At 42.9% G+C, this 17,786-nt stretch overlaps 1 protein-coding gene across 1 annotated transcript in view; it reads left to right on the top strand.

The window, feature by feature from the left end:
* The window catches only part of TMLHE (trimethyllysine hydroxylase, epsilon), a 51,957-nt gene extending 35,672 nt beyond the window's left edge, over window positions 1-16,285 (top strand). The window contains exons 8-9 of the mRNA XM_073543422.1: window positions 1,799-1,937; window positions 13,633-16,285. Of these exons, the coding sequence (XP_073399523.1) occupies window positions 1,799-1,937; window positions 13,633-13,764 (271 nt within the window). The 3' untranslated portion in view covers window positions 13,765-16,285. The remainder of the gene's footprint in view (window positions 1-1,798; window positions 1,938-13,632) is intronic.
* The last annotated feature ends 1,501 nt before the right edge of the window (window positions 16,286-17,786 follow it).

The raw sequence follows: 17,786 nt of genomic DNA, 5'->3' as shown, positions 1-17,786 counted from the left end.
GGCAGTGGGTGCCTCCTGGGCGGTACGCCACAGAGCTTCCGTGCTGCAGCTTTGCAAAGCTACATCCTGGTCATCGGTTCACACGTTTGTGAAATTCTGCAGAGTCCACACCTACGCTTCGGCGGACGCCAGCCTAGGTAGAAGGATTCTGCAGGCGGCGGTGGTGAGTCCGCTGGCCTGATGGAAGTTTGTTTCCCACCCCAGGGACTGCTTTGGGACATCCCATGGTCTCTGTGTCCCCCAATAAGGCGAACGAGAAAACAGGATTTTTAAGTTGCTTACCGTAAAATCTGTTTCTCGGAGCCTTCATTGGGGGACACAGCACCCTCCCATGTTCTACAACTCCTGTTCTTATGTTTGTTGGTTATTTACAGTTGAGTTGTCTGTTCTGTTTTTCAATCTATTCTGTTGCTTCTCCTACTGCTTTCTCACTAACTGAGGAATTCCCTGCCGGTCGGTGGGGTGTACACTGCGGAGGAGGAGCTAACCTTTTTTGTGCATAGTGTCAGCCTCCTAGTGGCAGCAGCATACAACCCATGGTCTCTGTGTCCCCCAATGAAGGCTCCGAGAAAGATTTTACGGTAAGCAACTTAAAAATCCTGTTTTTCCGTAAGAATTATTTTTATATATTGAACATTTGTTGGTTCTGTATTTGTGGGGGTGGTAGGCAAAGGCTAATAACAGCAGATCAAGCGACATTCTTTTTATAATTTCTTATTTTTTTTTTTTTTTTTTTTTTTTTTTTTCAAACGCTCCCCCGACAAAGTCATGAAATTCCTTTTGAGGAGGGGTCATTTCAATGTTTAAATATCTATTTTTATATATTGCCATTTCCTTTTTGTTATCTATAACTTGTTCTGGAATATCAGCCCCAGTTGCAAGTAAAGTCATGTCTCCTGTCGGCACCAGTGAGCTGATCTGAGTCTAAGACCAAGTCGTTCCGTGTTAATTCTGGCCTCCAGAGAGGAGGAAGCCCTCGTTCTGCGCTGTCTATACAGAGACCAGGAAGGCAGACATGCTACTGTACCAACTCTGCCTTCTCCATGGAGAGTCTGGCTGTGTCTGACAGTTAGCTCCTGCAGCTGCACAATCTCTATGCAGCTGCTTACCTTACTATGACTTTTTGCAGAGTCCTATACAGACCAGCCCAACGTTTTAAGACGTTACGAGGTTCGCAAATAAGTTAAAGGTAACCTGTTATTGCAATATGTGAAAAAGTGCTAGTGTTATGGCTGTATAGGTGCTCGTCTCCCAAAATAAGTTATATCTTTTTTTATAGAGATCTAATATGCCTGTCAGGAGAAATCATGCATAATAGCAGTATGCAAACCGGGCCGGAAGTGCACTGGGGGTGGTGTCACTGCACTTGCAAACCAACCTAATTTGCATATGACTTCGCTAGATTTCTCATGATTGTCACATTGGATCTGTACAAAAAACGGTATCATTCTTATTCGGTGAAAAGCGCTGACACAGCCATGCTAGTACTTCCTTGAGTAAAAATGTGCCTCCTGGCTCCCTTTAATGGAAGAAGACCAGAAATCCTGTTCATTGGCACAAGTAACTAATCTAGTTTTCCAGTTGTCACACGGGGAGATGGTTGAATGTGATAAAGTAGAAGTAGGGGGGTATGACTTATTGGGAGCAGGCGCTGTGCAAGGTACCCAGGCATGGAGCTCTGTGATGGTAATTGGGTGAGGGCACTATATAAGAGACATGGCCTCAATTACTGGTCACAGTATCTTCCCCTAGACCACCAGGGAATGGATGACTTTTGTATATATGTATTTTTTTTCAGGTACAACAACTATGATCGAGCCGTCATTAACACAGTACCCTACAATCTAGTGCGACGATGGTATTCTGCTCATCGCACCCTCACCACAGAGCTGAGGAAGCCTGAGAATGAGCTGTGGGTGAAATTAAAACCAGGCAAGGTGAGTGGAGGCTAAACGGAAATATCTAAACTTCGAGGATTAATCCATCTCAATATCTAATCGTGGAGCCATCGACTGGGAATGATATTTTATGCATTCTGTGACTACATGACTTCTTTATCTATATGTATTTGTTTTGTCCGTCTACATGTTAGCTCTTCTGTAGACTCTTCTGGCTGGTGGTCTTTCCTACAATTTTCCTTAGGGATTCTTTACCATGCTGAGATAATAACATCGTACAGCTGCTGAAAATTACTTGTGGTCTTGCTCCTGTAACCCCTTTTAAGGGTCATTGTAATTTGAAGAAACTTCCCAGAATGAGCTCCCCTGTGTGTGTGTGTAACATGGGCGTCCGGGGTGGTAGTCCTGACCGAGTCCACCCACAAAACACAGTCCTCAGACACCTCGGCCCCCTTGTACATGAAACACAGGACGCACACAGCTTCCCTCACGGGTTACCTCTTCTTCCCAGCTACTGCACTCCAGGCAATCACAGTCCAGGGTCGCAGGAGTAATCCAACAGGGATAACTTTTATTTTTGTGAGATAAATGAGGTAGAAAAAAGGTAATTGAAGAAAATATGATAGAATTTTCCTGCTCTTTCCCTACTCTTAGGTGCGGCCACAGCCCACAATCAGAGGGCACTCACACAGTCCTGTGCCCACCTCACCGTCCGTGGGTCCTGGGGCAGCAGATTCTATCCTTTCCTGGAGTCTGGCAATGTCCCGGTCGTGGTTACGTGTCTCCCCTGGGCAGACGTGCCCGGGATACTGACTGGAAGCAGCCGCTTCCTGCTGCCTTTTTCTAGCTGCTGGTCCAACCCACATTTTAACTCTTAACTGTCCCTAATGCAGTTCAATACATACGTAGACACTTAAAGGGGAACTCTTCACATTGCACAATATAAACACAGTGCAAGGAAATACATTAGTAGTACATGGTAATTGTAACTTATTTACATAAAGTGTGCGGGGCCCACACAGTAGAGAGAGGGAGCACCGAGGTCCTCCACTACCTCCTTACACTTACATGAAGAATAACACTTTCTGGCCATTATATGACTTGTATCCGGCATTTACACCAGTTTTCCCCTCTGCAGGCTCTTTCTCTTAATTTGCAATTCACTCTAGTGGGAAGAGACGAGCTACTAAGATCTTCTCTTACACACAGCACACACAGATAAATTCCTGCTCTTCTTTCCTTAATTAGCACACAGAGAGAAGCAGCAGAGGAGGAAATTAGACACAAGTATTGAGCAATATAGATGCGAATCCAGCTCTGGATGAGGTAAAAGACTTGTTAGAAAGCTCAGCACGATCTTTCTATTTCTTTTCCTCGCTTCTCCATCCTTTCCCTCTTTGTAGAATATAACTTGACATGTCACAGAGCTGACAGTTTGTCTTGTCTTGAGCTGGATGGAGTTGAGTTGAGGCAGTGGTGAGGTGAAGAAGTGACTCATAAGTGGATAAGTGGAGAAAGGAGCCAAATTCTCCGATAAGATATATTACAAAATTTCTTATATTTGCTTGTCGTATTGATGTATACAAAGTTTTTTGAAACGACTGTTCCCACTTAATTTTTGAGGTTGTTTTTCTATAGAAGTTCTATTGAAGAAAGCGAATAGGCGTAGTCCATTGCCATAGTCAGTACAATCTTCTGGGGGTATTGGGTCAAAGGGTTCCACAGGATTATCATGCTTACTTTATTCTATAAACATTTCCATAATTATGTATTGACGTGAAAGGCAGAGCTGCAATACCACGCACAACCTTTGAATAAGTGTGGTGCTGTTTTCTGAACAATGCATCCAATGTTATATTTTTTTTTTTCTGGAAATCCTACATTTTTTTTTTTTTTTTGCCTACAGTATTTATATTTCAAAAACTATGAGAGAAAGGATATAAATAAGGGAATGGGGCAGGCAGGGGGACTTCAGTATCATGTATTTTATACCTTTTTAAGCCTAAAGAAAATGATTAGGGCTTATCGCCGCGTATATGAATAATAAACCACCATCTCCATATATTCTGAACACTTTCTTGTATCTAGTTGTTACCTACAGTGTATGAGGTGTCCAAACTTTTCCCCAACTGCCAATGGGTAAAGGATCGAAAAGTTGCATTTCACCAAGCCTGATCCTGCTTTTTGAATCCTTTTAGGCAGTATTCACACTAAGTGTTTTGTTTTTTTTTTCTCCTGACTTTATAGTGCAAAAACTCTCCAAAAACCATGCCGCCTTCCAAAACTACAGAGAGTTGGACATTTTCTGATCCAAAATCTCAGTGTGAACACTTCCTTATTCTTCTGGGAGATAAAGTTGTCAGAGAAATGTGCACGGAGCGATGGTCACACATGGGGAAAGTGATATGGGGCCTTTCGGGAATAGATGCTGAATGTGATTTGTAGGATATTCCCTTGAATAATGCCGCTTAATGATTGGGCCAAAAAAGACATTTGATAAGCAAACAAAAAATTTTTAGTACTATGAATTATTTTTTGGATTTGGATTTGCACACCATGCATGCACACGTCTCATGGTGAGCAAGCAAATGTCTTTCCCTAATATTTTTTTTAATTTTATGTGTTTATTTTTTCATCTATAATATTAAAAGGTTTTTTTTGTGATTTGTACAGGTATGGGGAAAAAAAATCAATAACAAGTGATGGAGAGTTTTTTTGGTGGTGTGGAGGTTTTTTTTTTTGTTTCTTAATTAGTTTATATTTCTATACATATAGCAGATAATAAATGCTCCACCACATGTTACTAACAGCGTTGATTTGGGCCTGCTGGGGCCCAGCTGTAGGAATGGAATGGACCCGTAGAAGTTCAGGTTCTGATACGCAACCCAAACTTTTATTCCAAAGTTTGGTTTGGGTACCAAAACTGGACCCGAACAAGAACCCAAACCCCATTAAAACGAATGGGGTCCCAAACTTTTGAGCTGAAATATTTTCTCTTCTTCCGGGAGATTTCCGTGTTCAGCATTTGGCACCAGACAGTAACCGGTACAAACCTCAAACTTTTTAAGTTTGGGTTCACTCATCTCAACCCACCATCCCTTCTGTTCCCAGCAGACACACCAGAGATCATTGGACTGCCAGGTCCCATAGAAGCGTTGGCAAAGCGGCTACTTCTACACTCTGTAATGTTGCCACATTTTTACCCTGCCCGTAAAAATAAAAAAATTGAGGCATCTGATTTTTTTGGCCGAGTGAACTTATTCAAATTATTCTGGCTGTAATTATCACTATTTTATAGTTTGCTGTGAATGCAACTGATGTCTCCATATCAGAATTATGGGCTGTAGACATGGATAAATCATAACGATTTATTCTGGTTTTCCATTGTGTCCATTAAATGATCTGCATTGATGGCAATTTATTTTCTTAACCTAAACCACATTTCAGAGGGTTTCAGCTTTCAAAAGAATAATATATATACAACCAAAGGATGAATTTAACATCAGGTTATAAGCTTTTATTTACATTACATGGATAAGCGACATAACTTCTGTCAGGGAGTGTAATTCATAAAAGAGAAGACAGAAGTGGTACTACGCCACTTCTGTCTTCTCCATGAAGTCCGTTCCCAGCAGTCTCTGGAGCGACTCCTGTTTCTGCAATCTCGCCACCTCTGTCCAGCACTTAGATATTCTGATCTCTGCCATGAACGGCTTAGAGGGGTACTAGTGAACGGCCGTTATTCCATGAGCACCATACACCGTGCGGGGCCATCAGACAGGGCACTGCTGCTTGTAGTATTGCTTGTGAATTTCAAGTTTAGTAGTTTCTCTCTTACTGGATGCCACGAAAAGGCGATGCTGATTGTGGCTTGTGTGCTGAGCAGGATGTGGCGATTTTGTTTTTCGGTTATTGCTATCTTAATGGAATATCTTGTGATTAAAAAGTGACAAAAGAAATAAGATATACTGGGGGAGGACGTTCAGCTTACATCCTTTCCACTCACAAATTAACTATTAACTGCGTTGATGGTGCTCCATTAATGTGTGACGGCCACATAAAAATATTTTCACAGATTAAATGTAATATGGAGCCATCGGCACCGTGCGTTATATGCTGATGGTAAGATCTTCTCCTCCGAATGCAGCGGTACTAGGGAAGAATCCCTCTATAATACGGCATGTGTTAAACATGGAACAATTTATTTTAATTTTTCTATTTTTTGCTGGATTCATACACAAGTCCCTATAGTGAAATATTAAACATTCCAATATTGTAATATTAATTTGTGTGGTGTTATTGATGCACCAAGGAAATCCTGCAAAAAATTGAAAGGTTGAAAGGTATCGATATGAAAGAAGCCATATGCCTCGGTATGAAATCTGATGGAGTCCAATAGAAGGCTAAGGGTGTTCTATTTCTGTGCCGTACAGAATAACACGTGTATGTGTGAGGCCTAAGTCAACCAGCGGTTTTGTATTTGATGAACACATGACCAGGCAATTTTTTATTTTTCCCCTTTCGTTTTTCTTCCAAGAGCAGGGGTATTCCCATCTCCAAGATCCTACCCCAATACGTAGTTGGTTGTATAGTTCTTCTGATTGGCTGTGTCGCTTACCCCATGGGTATGGCAGTAGCTTAGGTATCCATGGTTACGACCACTCATATAATAACAGTTAGCTGTTAGTGGTCATAACCATGCATACCTAAGCTACTGCAATGCCCTGCACATGGTGTAAGCAACATAGTGAATCAGAAGAACTATACTACATTTCTAATTGGAGGTATTTGCTAATATTACTATTACTACACCGGCTATGTGTTGGGATAGGATCCTGGAGATGGGAATACCCCTTTAACTTTTTTCAATGCTATTATTTTTGTTGACATAGCTGTATGAGTGCTTTTTCCCTCTTTTGCAGGACAAGTTGTATGTTTAAATTACTTAATTCACTTTGCTTTGTAATGTTTTTTGAAAAAAAAATTCAAGAGCAGTGAAATGGTGGATGAAAAACCCCCCACACAATTCCACTATTGATTTTGGGGGTTTTGTTTTTACAGCACTAATTGTGTGGTAAAACATGACCTGGAAATATGATTCTTCAGGTCCGTTCGATTACGGACAATAGGATAAGACAGGTCCTGAAGAGCCAGCTCAATGGGAAGAATAAAATCCGTGCCATCAATACATATGCCCTGCCAGTTATCAGATATCATAGTGTGCTGGCATAGTGTGCTGGTCAAAAGAAGAGAAGGAAGCTGCAGATGTGAAGACACAAAAGCGCCTCACAATTCATGGAGGTCTCCACCCAAAGTCTAGCACCCAAAGATTGTATACCAACAGAAAGGAGGATGGTGGAGGCTTGATAAGCATCCAAGCCACCATCACGGATGAAACAAGGAGTATCCAGGAATACATCAGAAAAATGGAACTAATAGCCTAAGGGTGTGTGCAAAAGACCTGCGGTTTAGCTGCAGATTTTCTGCGGGTTTAGCCTGCGGGTTTCCCCTGCGGTTTGACACCTGCCATGGAGCAGGTACCAAACCACAGCGGAATCCGCACAAAGAATTGACATGCTGCGGTTTTCAAACCACAGCAAATCCGCGTGGAAAATTCCCCTCCGTGTGCACTGCGGCTTTCTATTTCCATTGATTATAATGGTACTGTACACCGCAGCAGAAACTGCTGCAGATCCGCAGGACCAAAACCGGTGCAGATCCACAGCGTGTGCGCACACCCTAAGACAGCAGCAACAACAACAGATCTGGAAGGAAGAACAGGAACATGAAGCGCCATGGCAAGACAAGCCGCTGCATGGGATGTACCATCAACAGATAATGGAGGTAGCGGACATGGAGAAATCCTACCAATGGTTGGAGAAAGCTGGACTCCGGAGACAGCACAGAGGCACTAATCATAGCAGCACAAGAGCAAGCACTAAGTACCAGATCCATAGACGCAGGAATCCACCACACAAGACCAGACCCAAGGTGCAAAGAAACCTCAGAAACCGTCCAACACAGTGGCAGGTTGCAAAATGCAAGCAGAAACAGCGTATACTGAACACCACAACCAAGTAGCGGGAATTGTATACAGGAACACCTGCACAGCATATGGGCTAAGTCCCCCTAAGTCCTGGTGGGAGACACCAGAAAAAGTGGTGGAGAATGAAAGGGCTAAAATCCTGTGGGACTTCCAGATCCAGACAGATAAGCAGGTGTTGGCTAACCAACCAGACATTGTTATATTACACAAGGATCAGAAGACAGCAATGATAATAGATGTGGCAGTGCCAAGTGACAGCAACCTCAGAAAGAAGGAATATGAGAAGCTGGGGAAATACCAGGGCCTCAAACGAGAACTGGAGAAAATGTGGAAGGTGAAGACAACAGTGATTCCAGTGGTGATAGGAGCACTTGGAGCAGTGACCCCTAACTGCAACACATCCCAGGAGCAACATCTGAGCTCTCTGTCCAGAAAAGTGCAATGCTGGGAACAACTGAGATCCTGCGCAGAACCCCCAAACTCCCAGGCCTCTGGTAGAGGACCCAAGAATGAGAAAGGACAACAAAGACCACCTCCAATGGAGGGTGAGAATGAAGTTTTTTAGTTTTATATATCTATAGCATTTAAAACAACAAAAAAAAACTTGTGTGTGGGCTTCTCAGGAGCACTGAGATGACAACAGTAGAGCATTTACTAATCCCTCAGTTGCCATGTCAAACGTAGACTCGACAGCCAAGATCAGTGCTAACTCCCATCACACTGCCAGCACCTGGTTCATCCTGTGTTGGGAAGGAGATAAGTTTATTTGTAATAACGTGTTCATAGCATGTTTTTGGCATTTGTTTTTTCTTGCTGACTCTCGAGTGTGACTTTCCAAGAGACAATACTGCACATTTTCTGTGCAGATTTATTTACAGGAAATCCAGAGCGGATTACAGGAACCACACGTATGCTTGAGATTTCAGCTAATCTTATCCTTGTGCTGAAGATCGTCTCTGCACTGAAATTGACTTGTGCAATCTTTGTTGTAGATTTCTGTTGGATTCTTCTGTCCTGCATGGACGTACCATATCATAGAATGTTAGAGTTGAAAAGGACCTCCAGGGTCATCGTGATCAACCCCCTGCTCAATGCAGGATTCACTAAATCATCTCAGACAGATCTGTCCAGCCTCTGTTTGAAGACTTCCATTGAAGGAGAACTCAACACCCCTCTTGGCAGCCTGTTCCACTGATTGATCACCCTCAATGTCAAAAAGTTTTTTTCTAATATCTAATCTGTATCTTCTCCCTTTCAGTTTCATTCCATTGCTTCTCGTGTTTCCATGTGCAAATGAGAATAATGATGATCTGTCTACACTGTACATCACTTAAGATATTTTGTAGACAGCTATTAAGACTTCTCTTAGCCTTCTTTTTTAGAAGCGAAACATTCCCAGATCCTTTAATCGTTCCTCGTAGGACATACTTTGCAGTCACCATCTTGGAAATTCTCTGAACTTGCTCTAGTTTTTCAATGTGTTGTTTTTTTTAAATGTGGTGCCTAGAATTGGACACAGTATTCCAGATGAGGTCTGACCAAGGGGGATTATTACTTAACGTGATCTAGACTCCCTATGCTTCTGTTAGTACATCCTAGAACTTTGTTTGCCTTTTTTGCTGCTGCATCACACTGTAGAATCTTGCATGTCTTCCTGTTAAATACCATTCTGTTAGTTGCAGCCCGTTGTTCAAGGCTATCTAGATTCTTCTGAATCCTTTCTCTGTCTTCTCTAGTGTTAGCTATCCCTCCTAGCTTTGCATCATTTGCAAATTTGATTAGTTTACCTTCAGTTCCCTTATCTAGATAGTTTATAAAAATGTTGAGTAACACTGGGGCCAGGACAGAGCTTTGTGGTAGCCCACTTTAAACACTCTTCCTATTGGATGTGCCACCATTTATTACCACTCTTTGAGTATGATCACTGAACCAGTTATGAATCCACCTAACCGTAGTCCTATCAATCCCATACTTGGTCATTATTTCAATAAGAATAATATGAGATACTTTATCACATGCTTTGCAGAAGTTGAGATATACTATATTTACAGCATTTCCCTGATTCCCCAAGTCAGTGATTCCATCATAGAAGGAAGTTAGATTTGCCTGGCATGACTTGTTTGCTAGAAACCCATGCTGGCTCTGGTTAATTACTGTATTCTTATCCAAGTACTTACATGCTGTTTAATTATTTGTTCAAAGATCTTCCCGGGTATAGAAGTAAGGCTCACTGGCCTGTAATTTTCTGGCTTCATCTTTCTTTCCTTTTTTGAAGATGGGGACAACATTTGCCCTTCTCCAATCTTCTGGGGCTTCTCCTGTTTTCTAGGATTTTTCAAAGATTCTAGCCAGTGGTTCTGCAATTTCCTCTAACTCTTTCAGTATCCTAGGATGTAATTGATCTGGACCAGGAAATGTAAATTAATTTAAATTAGCTAAGTGTTCCCTGACCATCTCTCTGTTTATGGATAGTGTGGATTCTTCTATTTCTTTGATAGCAATGTGAAGATCAGTTGATGTTACAATTGCTTTCTTAGAGAACACGGATGCAAAATAGGAATTTAAAAAGTTCAGCCTTCTCAACCAAATTTGTGACCACTTCACTCTTTTCATCCTGTAAAAATACTATATCATCCTTGACTTTTTTTTGTCATACCCCCAAAATCCTTTTTTTTTTACTTCTTTTGGTCTATCTCTCACGTCATTACTGGCTTTATCTCTTCTATTGCTTGCCCTTCATTCCCTGCAGACAGCAATATACCCATATATACTCGAGTATAAGCCGACCAAAGTATAAGCCGAGGCCCATAATTTTGCCACAAAAACTGGGAAAACTTATTTACTCGAGTATAAGCCTAGGGTGGAAAATGCAGCAGCTACTTGTACATTTCAAAAATAAAAATAGATACCAATAAAAGTAAATTTAATTGAGACATCAGTAGGTTAAATATTTTTCAATATCCATATTGAATCAGGAGCCCCATATAATGCTCCATACAGTTCATGATGGCCCATAAGATGCTCCATGCAAAATATGCCCCATATAATGCTCCATAAAGTTCATGATGGGCCTCATAAGATGCTCCATACAAAATATGCCCCATATAATGCTGGACAAAGGTTAATAATGGCCCCATAAGATGCTCCATAGAATAATATGCCCCACATGCTGCTCCATAAAGGTTGATGGCCCCATAAGATGCCCCATATAATGCATAAAGGTTATGGCCCCATAAGATGCTCCATAGAATATGCCTCAAGCTGCGCCATATATCTTGATGGCCCCATAAGATGCTCCATGGAATATGCTCCATATGCTGCTCCATAAAATTTATGGCCCCATAAGATGCTACTTGGAATATGCCTCATGCTGCTCCATAAAGTTTATGGCCCCATAAAATGCTCCATAGAATATGTCCCATAAGCTGCTCCATATATCTTGATGGCCCCATAAGATGCTCCATGGAATATGCCCCATATGCTGCTCCATAAAGGTTATGGCCACATAAGATGCTCCATAGAATATGCCCCATATGCTGCTGCTGCGAATAAAGAAAAAAAAATGACATACTCACCTCGTCGCTGGGGGGGAGAGGACATCAGCTCGCTATGGGAGCCAGGTGCCGGTGTCGCCGATGGCTCGGTTCCCCGGCACCTGCGATATTCTCCTGTCCTCATTCCACTCCGTGCGCCACTCTGTCTTCCGGGTCTCTGCAGTGACTGTTCAGGCAGAGGGCGCGCACTAACTATGTCATCTCGCCCTCTGACCTGAACGTCACAGCCAGAGGATGCGGAGGACAGTGCAGCGCGCTGCGGTGGAGCGAGGACAGGTGAATATCGCATATGCTCCCCCCCCCCCCCCCCCATCATACTCACCCCCTCCACGCGCATCTCTGCAGTCCCTGATTCTCCGATGCCGGCAGCTTCTCCAGTGTTCAGCGGTCACGTGGTACCGCTCATTAATGAATATGCGCATATTCTTGACTTTAATGAGCGGTATCACATGACCGCTGAACACAGGAAGAGCTGCGGCACGGGAGATGATCTGAGAAGCTGGGACTGCAGAGACCGCGCCAGGAAGGGGTGAGTATGATCTGACAGCTGCGCTCCCTCGCTGACCTCCTGGTCTATGACTCGAGTATAAGCCGAGAGGGGCACTTTCAGCCGTAAAAATGGGCTGAAAATCTCGGCTTATAGTCAAGTATATACGGTATTCTTTATTAGATATGCCACCCTCTTTCCATTTAATATACATTTTTTTTTTTCCTTTTTAACGAGTGATTAAGATCTGTGTTCATCCATTCTGGTCTCTTGAAATGCCTCCAGTTCTTCTTTTCGGGATTGTTATTGAGAATTTCATTTAGTAAAATCACCCATCCTTCTTGGTCAATTCTGTCCTTTAGAACATCCAGCCATTGGACCTTTCCTACCCTCTTTCTGAAGTTCAACCTTAAAGTCTGAGTCCTCGCTGGTCTTCCTCTTGTAAATCAGAATTCGAGGATAATAAGATCGCTGCCTTCTAAATTCCTAGCCACCTTTCCTTCCTCAACCATTTCCTCCCTGTTGGTAAGAATTAGGTCCAAGATTGCAGATCCTCTTGTTCTTTCTTCTACCTTTTGAAAGATAAAGTTGTGAGCAAGAGAAGATAAGAATTTTCTGGACCCAGTACTTTTGCCTTTTAACCTTCTTCATGCTTAAGTTTTAGTTGTCTCTAAGAAATTGGAGACTAGCTGCTTTGATATCTCCTATACACACACACACACACTATGCACACACAGACATGAAGGCTTCCTGCTCCCCTGTCTCAATGTAGCACATGTTCAGAAGCAGACACTGTAACATGGAGAACATTACACAGCATTGCTTAGCAGGGTAGCTGTGAATCCAGCAATGTGATCAGATAAACATGTTTGTGCCTCTCATTTACTATGCCCCTCCACTCTTCATAGACTTTAATAGGCAGCTGTAATGTGATCCACAAAAGGCTGACAGTCTGTCTTAGGGTCCCGTTTCACTTAGCGACGCACCAGCGATCCCGACAACGATACAACCTGGTAAGGATCGCTGGTGCGTCGCTAAATGGTCGCTAGTAAGCTGCGAAACAGGCAGATCTCTTCAGCAAAGCAGCAACGATCCGGCAATCCGCATAACGACCTTGGCTGTCGTTGGTACCTTGTCACACAGCAGCTTTTCTGACGATTCCCGCCTGCGTCCCTGAGTTCTGCGTCACCAACGAGGTCACTCGTCGAGGTCAAACAGTGATGTGCGCGCTGGCCAGCGGGACACCGACTATGAAAAAATGGCCCAGGACATTCGAGCACGATCAGCGATATCCAGTGGGGGGGTGCCGGTTGCCACTGTGTGTCACATGAGGCGAGGTCGCTGTTGCGTCACAAAATCGGTGACGCATCAGCGATTTCGCTAGCGATCTCGCTATGTGAGAAGGGGCTTTTGAGCAAGGTGAATTTAAAGAGGTGTCCACCTCTTTTTGATCTAAATGTTTGGTCCAGATAAAATAAAAAGGTGTTTCCTAAATGGTGAAAGAAACTGTTTTCTCTGATGAGATATATTACAGTTTCTGGTATTGAGTTAATTTATGCAAAGTTTGTTTAAACAATCCTGATTATTATAATGGGGTCTGTAATTGTAGGTGTTACTCTGATCCTAAACTAATTCTTCTCATTTCAGGTTCTGTTTGTGGATAACTGGAGGGTACTTCATGGACGAGAGTCCTTCACCGGTTACAGACAACTTTGCGGTTGCTATCTCACCCGCGATGATGTCCTGAACACGGCACGATTATTGGGCCTTAAATCCTGATCATAATGCGATTAAAATATATATTTTGCCAAAACATTTCAACCAAAGGATTAACCCTCCTGAACTGGTCCCAAACTAACATTAGTGGATCGTCCTTTCAAAGACTTTCAAAGTCATAAAGTATTTGTCATTTTTACTCACGTCCCTGTTGTCTAAACGCATGCTTTTCTATTATACAGTTTTTAATTATAGTCGTATAAAATCAGTGAATTATTTATCGCTATTCATCAAATCCCTGTATGAATTCTAGTATGACCGTGATAATGTACCGTCGTCCTGACAATATGGTCGCACAAGCAGATGCAGCTCTGAATCCGATCAGTGTTGAGTAATTATATGGAGACTCAAGGGTATGTGCACATGCTTTTTTTTCAGGCAGGTTTGGAAGGGGTCTGCACTGAAACCCATCTTAAAAAAAAAAAAAAAAAAAAACACACAAAAAAATGAACATATCTATTTTTATGTAAAAGTGACTTGCTGTACTTAGGTTCAGACTTTTGAGCGTCTTTAAGACGCTTAGGCTGTGTGCACACGCTGCGGATTTTGCTGCGGTTCCGCAGCAGTTTTTGCTGCGGTGTACAGTACCATGATTCCCTATGGGACATGTCAATTCTTTCTGCGGATTCCCCTGCGGTTTGCCATCTCCTCCATTGAGGGGATGAAAAACCGCAGAGCAATCCGCAGGTAAAACCGCAGGTATTTTGACCTGCGGATTTTACAAAATCCGCGCGGATGAATCCGCACCTAATCCGCAGCGTGTGCACACAGCCTAAAGGTTACAAAAGACGCCAAACAGTTAAAGAAATAACCAAACCATTTTTTGACCATGGGGACGCCGAGCATCTTTTTGAAAGCTTTTTCTGAATTTTTGCTTCTAAAACCACTAGTAGTTTCCTCATTGTTGAATGGAATGAATAAAAAAAGCACCCCAAAACTGCTAAAAAAAATGGAAAAAAGCAACTCCTGAAACTTCTGCTTGAAAAACGGATGGTTTTTGGCCACTGAAGAAGACGGCATGTGCACATACCCCGAGCAGGCCAAATTCTTTTTATGAGCAAAATGATGGGTTTAGTTGGCTGTTAGAGGAATGGCATATGACAGTACATGAAGCGTCACCATGACGTGTATGACATTCCTAGGGTCTGGAACGTTCTGCTCGTCAATAATCACCAGCTTGAGTTAGATAATGAAGTGCCTTTTTCTATTGTGTATTCTTATATCTCACTGAGTAACTTTGGAAACCACTTATACCACTTCTGAGTGACAGGTTGTATTTTACTATATTTATATGCACGGTTGTGGAAAACAGGTAGTGGTTTAAGGTACTGTCACACTTAGCGATGCACCAGCGATCCCGACTAGTGATATGACGCGGTCAGGATCGCTGGTACATCGCTAAGTGGTCGCTAGTGAGCTGCCACACAGGCAGATCTCACCAGCGACATCGCAGGGGTCGGTACTTACCTGTCAGACGAGGCGATCCTGACGGCCCAGGACGTTCTCGCGCGATCAGCGATAATCAGCGGGGGAGTAATCGGAGGTAAGTATCAGACATGGCGATATTGCTAGCGATATCGCTTAGTGTGACAGGCCCTTTACCCTCACTTTGCTGTCTGACATGTATAACAACTTAGACCCCGATTAATCCTGTCTGGCGTTTTGCAAACCAGTATTGATGAAGAGTGCGTTGGGGTAAGATGCACCAAATTCATTAAGAGATGTGCTTTCACAAATGTTAGTAAAGACAGATGGCACGGGGGCGACGGGCTGGTTGTTACACACTGTGGGGTAGGGCACGGATGTGGCATGAGACCGGATATTAAACATCAGGGGCAAGAGGTCATTTGTTAGAAACCAGGGGTTAAGGCCTGGATGTCTTACCCCAGGGGTGAGAGGCTGGTTGTTGTACTCCGGGGGCTAAGGCCCGATGGATGTCATACTCAAGGGCGAGGAGCCGGATCTTATACACCGGGGTTGAGAGGCTGGTTTTTATACACGGGGGCCTAAGGGTCGGATGTCATACTTCGGGGTGAGGGGTCCGATATTATACATGGGGGGCTAAGGCCTGCATGTTTTACACCGGGGGGGTGAGAGGCACAGATGTATAAATATTATACATCTGGGGTGAGGGCACAGATGGTTATAAACAGGGACATTGAAGGGCTGGCCGTTATACATAGGGGCTAGGGCATGGATGTTATAAATCAGGGGCGAGAGGTCAGATGTTATTCATGGAGGGTGAGGGGGCAGTAGTTATACACCAGGGCAAAGGCACTGAAACCTAAATTCAGTCATTAAGGCGTTATATCACGATTTTTAGTCCATATTGTATGTTTCCAGCCTATTGCATAAAAAAAAGTTTAAACAAATGTATGATAAAGTAGACATTATCACACACAATCCATTTTGTTCTTTTTTTGTTGTTTGGCCAGGTCACTATTTATTGTTAATTATTTCATTCAGATACTGACATTATAATATCATTTTGCAAGTTACCTACATCAATAAATAGTGAAAATTGTTGAGTGATGAAAGTTTTTTGTGAATTTCCCCGGTGGTAGGAAAAAATCCTTTTTATCTCGTGTGTGCAAATACATATTTAGTGTGAAAAGAGGAAACCATGATGGTACCGATGCTGACATCAAGGAAACACACAGCAGCTACAAGAGGGGAACTTCAGCATCTACATGTAAGAGACACTGGTGAACTGGAGACCACAGACTCTTCTATGCGAGTCATATATAACGTTTTTGAAGACGGGTTTCTGACCTCTAAGAATGGCTTTCGAATGTTTAAAATGTCAGTGTGTTTCCCTTTGAAATTCTGTATTTTTGCAGCATTTTGCACTTGCTGTTGTCGTGTACATTACGTACAGTTACCTTTTCCTATGTTGTACCTTTCTAATATCTGTGTGTAGCAGATCTAGGGGTTTTGTTTACTGTTGGCAGCCCTTAGGCCAGAATATACAATTTTCACACATGATATTAATATTTTATATTTCTATCCCTCCAAAATGTTTTAGAAAATCTTTCCTATATGACTGGAGTGTGGGGGAATTTCTGCCCCTTCATCCAGAAGAGCATTTGTGAGGTCAGACCCTGATGTTGGGGAGAGGCCGGGCTCACAATCTGATTTCTAGTTCATCTCAAAGATGTTGGATGGGGTTGAGGTCCAGGCTCTGTGCGGCCGGTTATATTCTTCCACCAAACTCCCTCTCCATGTGTATGGACCTTGTGCACTGGGCACAGTCATGGGGAACAGAAAAAGGTCTTCTCCAAACTGTTTACACAAAGCTGGAGGCTACAATTGTCCACAATGCATTGCTGAAGTATTAAGATTTCACTTTGCTAGAACGAAGGGGCCGAGGCCAATCCCTGACAAACAAGCCAATTGCATCATTCCTTCTCCACCAAACTTTATAGGTAGCAAAATACAGTCAGGAATTCACCAATCCCAGACTTCATCAGATGCCAGATGGAGAAGTGTGGTCCGTCACTCCACAAAAACAGATTTCCTGAGTCCAGTGGTGGTGGATTTACACCATTCCATCCAACGCTCGGCATTGTGCTTGGTGATGTAAGGCTGCATACAGCTGCTCGGCTATGAATCTATTGGCGGGGACGCAATGTTTGTGCTGATGTTAATATCAGAGGAGGTCTGGACTCTGCAGTTATGGGGTCAGCAGAGCGTTAATGAATTTTCTGCTCCTCAGCACTCGGCCCAACGCTCTGTAACTCTATGTGGTCTCCACATAGTTGCTGAGATTCCTTCCACTACTCAATAATATAACTCACAAATGATGGGGGATATTTGGAAGAAAAATGCCATGAACGGATTTGTTACCCCGGTGGCTCCTATTACAGGACCACACTGGTATTGGTGAGCTCCTTACCACCATCTATTATGTCATGTCAGTAATGGCAGACAACATGGCGGGGGGCCGGAGGTTATATGCCAGGGCAATGAAACTGAATGAGCTACCTAAATTCAACTCTGAAGAGGTGTTGTCCATGTGCTGTTTA

The sequence above is a fragment of the Dendrobates tinctorius genome, unplaced genomic scaffold (genome assembly GCF_039654945.1).
Source record: "Dendrobates tinctorius isolate UK_male_01 unplaced genomic scaffold, ASM3965494v1 ptg000133l, whole genome shotgun sequence".
In the NCBI taxonomy this organism is placed as follows: domain Eukaryota; kingdom Metazoa; phylum Chordata; class Amphibia; order Anura; family Dendrobatidae; genus Dendrobates; species Dendrobates tinctorius.
Note: the sequence above shows the minus strand (reverse complement) of the source record. Positions and strands in the feature narration are given on the sequence as shown.